Source organism: Capsicum annuum, chromosome 11 (genome assembly GCF_002878395.1).
Source record: "Capsicum annuum cultivar UCD-10X-F1 chromosome 11, UCD10Xv1.1, whole genome shotgun sequence".
Lineage (NCBI taxonomy): Eukaryota > Viridiplantae > Streptophyta > Magnoliopsida > Solanales > Solanaceae > Capsicum > Capsicum annuum.
This window is the reverse complement of record NC_061121.1, coordinates 3,027,235-3,039,462: the sequence shown is the minus strand read 5'-3', so window position 1 is coordinate 3,039,462 and position 12,228 is coordinate 3,027,235. Positions and strand designations below refer to the sequence as shown.

Sequence of the window (12,228 nt, the reverse complement as noted above, 5' to 3'; positions counted from 1 at the left end):
ATAGCCTGCAAACCACCCAGGAGATGGAAGCCGCACTAGGCAAATCCTGTTCGATAGGCTCGACTTAGAAGACATTGAGGGAGAATCGAACCAGGGTCATCCGTATGGATAACAACCCTCCAAACCAGCTAAGCCATCCCGAATGACTCTGTAATGCTATGTTATATAATTTACTTTTTTTAAAGTATTAATAAAAAGAGTATTATGTGGATATGACAACTAAGTTATTGTCATCTATTTTATGAAATAAATTTCTGTGGGATCAACATGAGTTATGGTGCAATGGATGCGGCTGCTTCACCCTTAACCAGAGGTCGAGAGTTCGACCCTGGGTATGGAGAAAACTCTGTTGGGAGCGCTACCACCTTAATTGGTCCTGTAACGTGCGATTCGAATTAGTCGGGACTCCAATGAGGATACCGAACACCGGATAGAAAACCCAAAAGAAAGAAATGAATTCCTGTGGGGCAAAAGTTGTTGAATGTGTTACTCGTGGATCCATGAAGACAAAGTGACTCCATAGCCCACAATATAATGTGGTGCATGGATGCTTTTTGAAGTAAGCGAAAACAATACTTTTCTTTTGTCCATTTAGGTTCGTCTGATAGAAGGGATAGGGAAAATAATTTCGGAATAAAGTTTGAAATTAACTTTATCCTATGTTTGATATAAAGTACTATCTAGTTTCGTGACTATTTTATCCCGTCATTTATAATGAAATGATTGAATTACTGTCCGATGTAAATGACCCCTTGAGGGTTGTGTTTACCCCAAAAAAAAAAAATGCCCATTATAGTCTTACGGATTTGAGAGGATAAAATGTATGTAAACCTTATCTCTAGTTTAGAGAAAGATCAGAGAGGTTGTTTTTGATACATTTGAAAAATTAAGATATAATTAATTATTAGTATTAACCTTTATTCTTATTCAATAAATGTGTAAAAAGATTGATGTGGTATATAAGAGAGCAATATAAAGTTGAGATTACAGAATAAATAATGACAATTTAGTCAAATTACCTTTTTGATTAGTCTGTTTTTCTAAGAGGAGTGCTAACAAAAACATGACAAGTTATGTTTGGTAGTTCAAATTACATATGTAAATTTGAAGAACCAAGATAATTTACTACACCAATTTTACTTGCCAATATTAATTATTAGTTGTAATAAAATTGACTTACCATAGTAGATAAATTTGCGTAATTTTTATTGTTATAAAAATAGTTTAGTGTGTTGAATTTTAATACATGAAATTAATCCCGACCAATCCATATTATATGTTCTTTCTAATAATTTGCCAGGATCAGATTATATAAATGCAGATATAGTAAAATTTAATTTATGTCAATCATCATATTAATTAAAGAGTGTGGTGAGATAATTGAGAATCATTATTCACCCTTAATTAAAGGTCTGATCACGAACAATGGACAACTTGTCGATAGGATCGTTATACCTGTTCAGAACAACAAATAATTATACCAAACATGATAAATGTCACGTCAATTAATTACTATACACATGAGCGTACGTCTCGTGAGATGGTTGAGATCCATTATTCATCTTTATATAGAAATTTTAGGAAGTGTTTTACCCCTTTTGCTGCACCTAATTTAAATTAATCGGGACAGTAAAATTTACGATAATAGAAAACTAAACCAAATAAAAGAAAAAGTTCATGTCAATTTTTATTTTATAATTGTTAATTAAAACTAAACCAAATAAAAGAAAAAGTTCATGTCAATTTTTATTTTATAATTGTTAATTAATATAATGCATCTATTTCTACTAGAACATGTGTAGTTAACAACATCATTTGGTCATCCAATACAATTCTCATACAAATCTGAAATTAAAACAAAGTTACAATACTACTACTTGATATATATAACAACAAAATTACAATATATCCCCATAGCAAACTATCTGAACATTTCATTGAACTAGTTATCTGCTTGATATTCATTCATTACAACAACTTTGATATCAATAATCAATTACCAACAGCAGTGTGGTGCAGCGGAAAGGGGCTGCCCCAACCAACCCAGAGATCGAGGGTTTGACCCTGGATATGGATAAACACTCTATTGGGAGCTCTCCCCCTCAAATGGGGCCCGACATAAGGCGACTCTGAATATAGCCGAACTCCTAAAGCGGATACCGAATACCGGGTGGTTTGAACCAAAAAAAAATATCAATAATCAATTAATTTACACAAATCATCATGAAATGGATGAAATCCTTTTATTCACTAAGAGAGCTATATATATATATATATAGGAAAGGTCGATCAATTTTCTTTTTATATATATATAATAGCTGATGAATCGTCTTGATGAAAATCTTACCTCTACCAATACTATCTCCACTCGTAATTAGATATCACGAGCCGCTTCCCTCTTAAGCAAGTCCAAAGTACATAGTCGGACCAGTAAACTTCGAATAAAAGATAAATTATTTCACGAAAACAAAAAAAAATCAACTTCAAGTATCCTCTTCATGGGGATCATAAGGCTTCATATTAAGATCAAAACCTAATTTATTTTTCTCTTTTTCTTTGATTTCTTCATTATCTCCTATGATTTCATCGATGCATTTTCGATCGATATCATTGGTCATTTTACGTTCATCACAACCACCACGATCACTACCACTAGCTCCATCAACTTTATTGAAATATTTTACGGCAATTTGTATTCGTCGTAAAATAGCAAAGAATTCTTCCACTTCCTCTTCCTCTACCTCTTTTAACTCCGTTTCTTCTTTCGGCTTCTTCATTGCGGATTTTGAAACGACGTCGTTGTCATCCTGTTTTCTTTTTTCTCCTTCTTCCATTGACAAAATTATTTTATGTACAAAGACTTAAAAGACTAGAACAAGAAGTCGTTATTTAGAAGAAAATATGAGAAATATTTTATGCTAAAGTGACAGGGCTGTGAGAATTTATATATGACAGATGAGGATTTTATTTTTTCAAAAAACGTTTCTCATCCGGTGTCCGGTACTGGTATTGGAGCCCGGCTAATTCGAATTCACGCCGGGTAGGACTCATTTGAGGAAAGCGCTCCCTACCAAGGATTTTTCATACCCTAGATGAAGATTTATCGGCATAGGATGTTGTGCAGTGGATGAAAGTGTTATTTCCTGAATCGGAGGTCTTGATTTTAAGTTATAGGTATAAGAAAATCCACAGGAGGATATTGAGGGCGGAGCCAAATTTGAGTCATGGGTTCATATAAACTCCCTTCGACAGAAAATATACTAATTCTTATATAAAGAATAGCCCGGTGCACTAAAATTATCGCTATCCATGGTGTTCGGGGAAGGGCCCCACCACAAGGGTACATTGTACGCAGTCTTACCTTGCATTCCGCCATTTTTAAGGCTTATACCTGTGACCTCCTGATCACATGGCAATAACTTTACCAGTTAAACCAAGACTCCCCTTGTTATAAATGATTAAATTATGTCGAATCTCGATCAACTGATTTGTGTGTTTACTTATTAAGATTTCGAGCTTCTTTAGTTAAAATTCAAGCTACATCACTATTGAAAACACTTCCTTCATGTAGATTCTACCTGCCCGTATCTAATTAATTAGACTTCAATTCGAATACCGAACATAGCAAAATAACAAAAAAGATTTGGAATTTGGGTTTGTTAGTTGCTACAGTGATGTTAGATATTTTTAATTGCACTGTGACGTGGTGCTGTTAGGCTGTTTATGACGTGTCTAAATGACGCAATACTATTCTTGGATGACGTAATTGAGGACTTGTTTGGTAAAAGATAGTGAAATGATGTGACAACACTATGAAGATGCGGTGTACAAGTTTCCATTTAAGTCTTGTTTGTCCATTAAAATAATATTTTTTTGTTTCATTTTATGTATTATCTTTTGATCGAATACGAAGTTTAAAATGAGTAATGACATTATAAAATTTATAAAATTATTTCTCTAAAAGTTTACTTTTTGTTTATCTTTTTTCATATTAAGTGAGAACTAGTAAAAATAAAATGTGATATTATCATTTAATAGTTGTCAAAAAAAAATTACATCGTTTCTAAAATGGATTAAAAAGAAATAACGACACATAAAATGAGACGGAAAAAGTACATAATTTTTTAGAGTTTGAATTGAAATTTTAGTTAAGTTAGAGGTGGTGTTTGATCATGAATATTAATTAGGGTTGTTTTCAAAATTTTGTGAGAGAAATAAAGTTAGAAAAGTAAAAATTCCAAAATTAATTTTTATTAAAGTGAAATAATTTTTATTTTCAAACACTACTATTTTTTCTTTTTTGATTAATTTCCTCCCTCACTAGTATAGTACAGGTACTCTATTTGAATTTGATTAATAGGCCGTTCAAGGACTAAAGTAAAATAATTTTTTAAAAAAATAAATAAAATATTTTCATGGTCAAATCCTACTTAATTAATTTAAGTCAAAGTAAATTTCACAAAAAGAGAAAGGTTTATATTTATTCATTGTGTGATTACAATCTTTGATGATGTTTTCTTTTATATGGTGTAAATGTTATCAATAAATTGTCCCACACCGGAAAAAATAGAGAAATGCTAAAGGGTTTATAGACCAAATGGGTTCTCCACGTATCAGGCTAGTCTTTTGGGTTGGGCTCTCCTATGTGATTTATAACATTAGTGCTTTCATTGAGAGTCCCACGCGTGAAGTCGTGACTTGGAGTGGTGGCTTGTGTGCCAGTAATGGTGGTCTGGACCCAAGAGGGGTGTCAGTCGTGACCAACGAAGATCGATCCACGTGTGGAGCCGCGACTCGAAATGGTGGCCTGTGCGCCAGAAGTGGTGGCCTGGACCCAAGAGAATGCCAGTCGTCACCAAACGAGCTCAGCCGTGACCAACGAGGACGTTGGTTCTCAAGCGGAGACGATTGTTCTGAACCAATTGTCCTACATTGGAAAAAATAGAGAAATGTTAAGGGGTTTATAGACCAAAAAGGTTCTTCCACCTATCAGAATAGTCTTTTGGGTTGGACTCACCCGTTTAGTTTATAACTAAATAATAGAGTAACGTCTGTTTGAGATTAAGGCTTAATTATTATTGTTATTGACGTTGAAAATAAGAGGGTAGAAATAAGGTTGGCCAAGTTAGATTTGAAGTTAGCATCTCCCTTTCTTCAGATTGAAATAAATATTCAGAAACACAGCTAGCTATTAGCACGATTTGATCCTAACAATCATAAAAGATCAATATAAAGCTCCCAATATAATTTATTTTTTTAACAAAAAGAAGTTTCCTTTTCTTTAATTATCAATCATAAAAGATCAATATAAAGCTCCCAATATAATTTATTTTTTTAACAAAAAGAAGTTTCCTTTTCTTTAATTATGAGCAAAGTTATTCGTTGCATGTGTTGGTGAAAAATATTTAAAGGTATTTAATGAAATTTTCGAGGTGTATATTCGATAATAATGTTATAGACAGATCAAGATGTTTACTGGCAATAGTTTCTAGTCTCCTTCAAAATCATTGCTATTTTTTCTTTAAAAAAAGTTCAGGAAAATTGGAATATCAAATTGCATATTTATCGAAATCGAGAATGAAGTTAATAAATCAGTCCGTAATTAGATTAAAATAGCTTACTTTAATTAATTGAAGATTAAATATGCAGAGTTAAATATTACAGAAATCAAAAGTTGAATATAGGTAAAATAATATGAGAACAAAAAAGCCGTTTCCCATAAATACTTGTTTGACTATAAAATTTGACCGAATCTTCTAATCCTAATAAATATCATGTGATGCGCTGGGGCGACTTTCACTTTCAACTCGATTTGTCGCCTACGTGTCCTTTATGCCCAGTCATTCTGAATATTGATATTAATTACTTCCTTATTTATGTGACCTATTTTTCTTTTTGATCCGTCTATTTAAAAAGGAATATCACATTTCCTTATCTGTTAACTTTTTACATGCACAATTACTGTTATACCCTTATTGATCTCATTTAATTAAAAAGTGAATACATATAGCAAAGGATAATTCGGTAAACATGAACAAGTCAAATCTTATTTCTTAAGTTTCATGCCCAGTCAAATTAAGTCACATAAAACAAAATAGAGAGAGTATTTGATTTGCTACTCAAATTGAAAAAAAGAAAATTGTAATTTGTAGTAATTTTCACTAGTTTTTGAATATATTAATTTTAATTTTAAAAAATTAAATTAATCTAATCTAATTTAGATTTAAAATTCAAATTAACTTACGGAAAAATGAGGACCCAATTAAAAAGAAATGAAAGTAATATCTTTATTATTTGATTGATTTAAGCTATCCAATTAATTAGACTAGCCAACGGTTCGGTCCAATTTTAGTGTGGGCCGATTCCAAAGCGTTACGCAAAAGCAAAGTTTCAAATGAAAGGAATCATCGAAATGACCAAAACATGTGTGTTTTTTGTTTCTCATCCGGTGTTCGATATTTAAATTGCAATCCGATTAATTTGATTTCACATCAGATAGGGCCTCATTCGGAGGGTAGCATTCCCTACTAAGGATTTTTTCATGCCAAGGACTCGAACCCGATGCCTCTGGTTAAGGGAGAAGTAGCCCAATCCACTGTACCACATCCTTCGGTGGTACCAAAACTTGTGTTAAAATTGGTTACCAAATATAATTGATAGCAACCAAAATCAATAAATATCAAACTCTCAATCCATCAATAATTTAAGTTATTCTTTATATTTAATTTATATTATGGGGTAAAATATATGAATTGAACTAAATCCAATGAATAAATAAACCTGAACATCGCAATTAACCACCAAAGGATGTTGTGTAGTGAATGAGTTGTTTCTACCTTAATCAGAGATCTTGAGTTCGAGCTCTATGTATGAAAAAATTCTTTGTAGGGAGCGCTACCCCCGAATAGAGCTCTACCCGACGTACATTTAAATTAATCGAATTTTAATATGAATATCAAACATCGAATAAAAGAAAAATAAACGAACACCACGATTAACCAAAAAAAAAATATTACTCCTAGTGGTACAACTAAACATGAAGGGAGAAAAAGAATCATTAAAGTATTGTCGTACTATGAACATGTTAAAAAGTTCAAAGTGATGCAACCATAAAGTATAAACAGCAAAACATCATTAAAGCTCCGAAAGCATGTGAGCTCTACAGTGAAAATGAAATAGTAAAGGCTAATAATTCTTGCCTAGTACTTCTGTTCCCCTTTAAAATATGCTTATACTAACCTTTATTCGTTTTGAAGTCTCGATTTATGATTCTAATTCGTGTTCGGTAAACTTTATTAAATGAGGAAGTATTTCTGATTAAGATTTTTTCATTTTTAGAATTTAAATTCAAAATTTTGACGAAAGGAAAAATGATTTATTGGGTATGCAAACAAAGTTACACAATGCTTGCTAAAATAAAGTAACATGCAAGGTATATATAAAACTCTTCATGGTGAGTTTTTTTTTAAAAAAAATATGTGACTTGGTCCAAAGTAGATAATATACACAATATTTCAAGTATCTTTAGATTGATTTAGCCCAACAACCGGTATAAGAGACAGTAATGCAGCGAGATAAGATAATATAGGCCCTTGATCTCATTAGGAATGTTAAGTTCAGCAGCACAAAGACATTCTCAATCCAGTCTTTAGCATCACTAAGAACCGGTAAAGCTATTTTTTTTTTTTTTCGTATTGATTGCTAGAGAGAAAGAAGTTACTCATCGATAAGTACAAGAATCAGAAGTGGTCAAATCGATGTGTTTGTCTAAGTGATACTTGGCAAGAGACATAAATGTAGAACTTGGGCTTCACCAGCCTTGCCACTATGTAGGCCCATGATCTCATTAGGAATTTTCTGAATCCGGTCTTTAGCATCACTAAGAACCAATCAAGCTAAGTAAGCAAACTAATATTTTTTTTTTTCATATTGATCGACAAAGAGAAAGAAGTTATTCATCGATAAGTACAAGAACCAGAAGTGGTCAAATTGATATGTTTGCCTAAGTGATTGCCTCTTAGAGTTACTTGGCAAGAGATGTGAATGTAGAACTTGGGCTTCACTAGCCTTCCCAATATATACGCCCTCGATCTCATTAGGAATGTTAAGTTGAGCGGCACAGAGACACTCTGAATCCGGTCTTTAGCATCACTCAGAACGGGTATCGCGCCATACAATGGAATTTGATGGCCTTGAAGAACAGCCATCACTATCCTCTTACTCTTCCTTGGCTCATAGAACTTTTTCATCTGTTTAAATCAATATTTTTTGTAATGGAGAATGAAAAACAATAGTTATACACATATATAACACCTATATATAAGTGTAAGAGCATATATAGAGTAACACATATATAAGCAAACACGTCTAAAGAGCATCAATTAATTCCATCAAGGTCTACACAAAAATGAATAAATAGTACTCCTTTGGTCTAATTTTATGTGACATCCTTTGACATGATATAACCTATAACGACATTAGATCTAACGACAATTAACTAATGCCGATAAAATTTTTAACACTCTTTGCGAAAGTGAATATTTATTGCAAGCCAAAGGTTATTTTTTTTTGTAATGCGAAAACTTGAAAATATTAGACCTGTTTATCCTCTATCTCTATGATGTGTATTTATGCACAGAAATATTGTAGTAGTACATAGTATGCTAATATCAAAAGTTCAATGGGTACTTTCAGAATTGGATAAAGAGATTATATTACCTAATATCTTTTACTTTTTTGAAATTTACATAAGATTTCATTTTCAACTTTACTCTTAATATATATCAATAAAATCCCACATCCTATTTTTACTCCATCATTAATTCTTTCAAAATTTCCTTTCCTGAAATATCTCCCTAATTATCAACAATTAAATCATATTCCTTCCTGATTTTTCCTCTTCCATTAATACTTAAATCATCTTCCTTCCTGATATTTTCTCCACCATTAATGCATGCAAGTTTTTTTCCTTTTCTAAAATTTCTTCCATTTTTTTTTAAAAAATATATTGTTACATATATAAATTTATTTAGTTATTTATACATGTTTATTTTTTTAATGGTGATTCATATGAATGATAAATAGGATATCATTATATGGTATTATGGCGATTCATACGATAGATATATTTTGTATAATTTTAGCGGGTGATACATATGACATTAATGGGTGATATATATTGTATTATATACAATTATTGGGTGTTTCATGTGATATTAATAAGTGATATATATGGTATTATTGGTGATTAATACGGTAGTTACAATTATTTATTTCAATTATTGCGTGATTCATATACATGGTATTATGGTGATTTATATAGTAGATACAATTATTTATTTCAATTATTAAGTGATTCATATGTTATTAATGAAAGGTAATGGTGTAGTTAGTGTAGGAAACAAAAGTAATAATATTTAAAAAAAAAAAAGACAAAAAGCAGGAATGAAACATAATTAAAATTAAATCTAAAAAAGTAGACTAAAATTAAAGACGAAAAAAAAGAAAAAAAACCCAAAAAAAAACATATCTTTCATAATTAAAGACGAAAAAGAGAAACACAATTAAAATACCTAAATTAAATCTAACAACAACAAACCCAGTGTATTCCCACATAGTGAGGTCTGGGGAGGATAAGATGTACGCAGTCCATACCTCTACCTCTAAAGAAGTAGAAAGGTTGTTTCCGATAGACCCCCGGCTCGAGACACGAAATACTACACAAATTCATAGTAAAGCATGGAACAAGTTGGCATAACATAAATACGACACTCACAAGTAATAGAAAACAGAGAAAAGAATACAGATTCGTAATAAAGCATGAATCAAGATATCATAACAAGAATAATACCCCACCAAGTAATTCCCTACACTAGCGACCCAAACTGACCCTAGCCTTCTATCCTAATTCGCGTCCTTCAGATCTTCCTATCTAGGGTCATGTCCTCGGTCAGCTGTAACTGTTCCATGTCCCGCCTAATCACCTCTCCCCAGTACTTCTTCGGCCTATCCCTACCCCGCCTAAAACCATCCAAAGCAAGCCTCTCACACCTACGAACCGGGGCATCCATGTCCCTCATCATCACGTGTCCGAACCATCTCAATCGGACTTCCTGCATCTTATTCTCCACCGGAATAACACCAACCTTTTCCCTGATAGTCTCATTCCGAACTCTATCCCCCATCTAAATTAAATCTAAAAAAAAAAAAGAAAAATTAGATAATTTTCCTTAAATAAAAGAATATAATGAATAAAAGAGAATCTATTATTTACTTAAATAAATATCTTATTAGTTTTAAATGTATCACTTTTTTATATTTATCACCATATAATATATGTATCACCATTTTTAAAAAAATAGAATAAAATATAATTAATAAAATAATCAAGATTTTATATAATATTACTTAAAGATTGAGAGATTTAGGTAGATTACCCTTTATAATATATGAGTAGTTCATTTTTTAATCTTTACCCGTCAATACTGCTTGATAAAATGGAACTCTTATTAATTACTGTCAACTTCTCTTCGAAAGTATCAATTGTTAATAATTATTGAGATTTAAATTTGAATTATTTTTAGGTAGATAGTTGTAAGTCCATTTGAAAGTTAATACTCCCTCCATTTCAAAATAAATGAATTATTAAATTTTGGTACACAAATTAAAAAAATAATAATAAAGATATAAATTTAACATAAATTTTTAGTTTTATTCTTGCAATCTCTTTTACTCAAAAAAAAATTAAAAAATTACAGTCTCTTTTGCTTGTCAAATCATAAGAGTAATTTTGAAAAAAAAATCAACGAAACACTAATAATACCTCAATAATTTATTTATTCCGAAGCGAAGGGATTAATGTTTTTTTCATTTGGTAAGGATAGTTTATAATGGATGATGTTTATTCTTCGAATATTTCTCAACCAAACCAATGTATGTTAAAAACAAAAATGGAAGCTCAATCACGGGTTGCTCCGACACAATCCAGATTGATAAGTACAACTAATTAGTGGTCCAAGGCATGGGCGGATCCATCTTAGGTGAAGATTGACACTACTCATTTGTTGAAAAATTATGTCTGGCGTATAGAGGTTAAATATGAGTAGTTATTATCTAAGGTACTCGAACTTTTCATTTTTTATGTTGCACCAACGTCGACATGACATGAATGTGATTGTGGGTGTGGAATCCATACCAGATCTGATCAATCGATTTTAGGTACTTTGATCAAAATCGAACAGAAAAATTCGAACAGATTCAAGAAACTTTGTATTCAAAACAAAAGATTAGATGAAATTGAAGAAAATGAAATACCTTGTATAAAGAAATTTCTATGTTGTTGCTTTACATTTTATCTCCTTTCAGAATTTTTTTCTTTGATCAATATTTTCTTCTTAAGTTTTTTCACCTAATATCTCATAATTTATATTTTATAACTCTATTTTTTAAAATATTTAAATTATTTTTCACCAACTCCACACATCCATATCCATCTCTAGATTCATTTTCCGAATCTTTAAATTAAGATCGTAAAAAATCTGACCTCTAGATCTATACCCTTAACACAATTGAAAAATCAATTTACACACCTTCACTAAATTCCTTACTTCGCCACTAATCCTGACTGGTCCCAACCCACATAACTTTTTAAACTAGGCAAGACAACCCCACACAAGTTCAAGACGATCAGGCAAGCTCAACTTGGACCGATTAGTCCTAGTCAATAGTACTTCAAAGAAATCACAGGCCTTTCCACAACAATTTACAAAAAAAAAAAAATGAAAGATGTTCTCTTCTCTAACAGTACAAATATTAAAAAAAATAATGATTAGTAATATAATTATCAATTTATTTCTATTAATTATGTCATATTGTTAGTTTTAATATTGATGAAGTTATTATATGGCTGATACCAAAACACTTTTTACATGAATAACTAGGATTATAGGATTACTAAAGTCTTTGCAATATTTTTTAAGATTTGATAATTCAATACTAGTAATAAGGAGTAATCAATTATTAAGGATATAATGAGAAAAAAAATTGATAAATAAAATAAAAAAAATTTGAGACGAATAATTTAAAACGAAGAAAATATTAACCATTAAAGTGACTTTACTTCAATTTCGTATCTGATGAAATGAGATGCACTTTAACGAAAATCAAAGTGGGGCCAAGAAGTAATAAGGGGCCTGAATCCTTATTCGATGTGTCAAACCTACAGACTTA

General features: G+C 31.3%; 2 protein-coding genes across 3 annotated transcripts in view; both read right to left on the bottom strand.

Annotated features, from left to right (window-relative positions):
• Positions 1–1,802: 1,802 nt before the first annotated feature.
• On the bottom strand, positions 1,803–2,895 carry LOC107861449 (protein NIM1-INTERACTING 2). The gene has a single exon (XM_047399348.1). It carries the CDS (start codon positions 2,832–2,834, stop codon positions 2,484–2,486), a length of 351 nt encoding a protein of 116 aa, XP_047255304.1. The 5' UTR covers positions 2,835–2,895; the 3' UTR covers positions 1,803–2,483.
• A 4,680-nt stretch (positions 2,896–7,575) lies between these two features.
• Positions 7,576–12,228, bottom strand: part of LOC107852649 — a 13,636-nt gene continuing 8,983 nt past the window's right edge. Inside the window, exons 4-5 of one of the 2 annotated variants that reach the window (XM_047399347.1) lie at positions 7,956–8,249; positions 7,576–7,925 (exon numbers count right to left, since the gene is read on the bottom strand). In XM_047399347.1, coding sequence (XP_047255303.1) covers positions 7,956–8,249 — 294 coding nt within the window. In that variant the 3' untranslated portion in view covers positions 7,576–7,925. Of the gene's footprint in view, positions 8,250–12,228 lie in introns of both variants that reach the window. The other variant, XM_016697687.2, reaches the window with a different exon arrangement.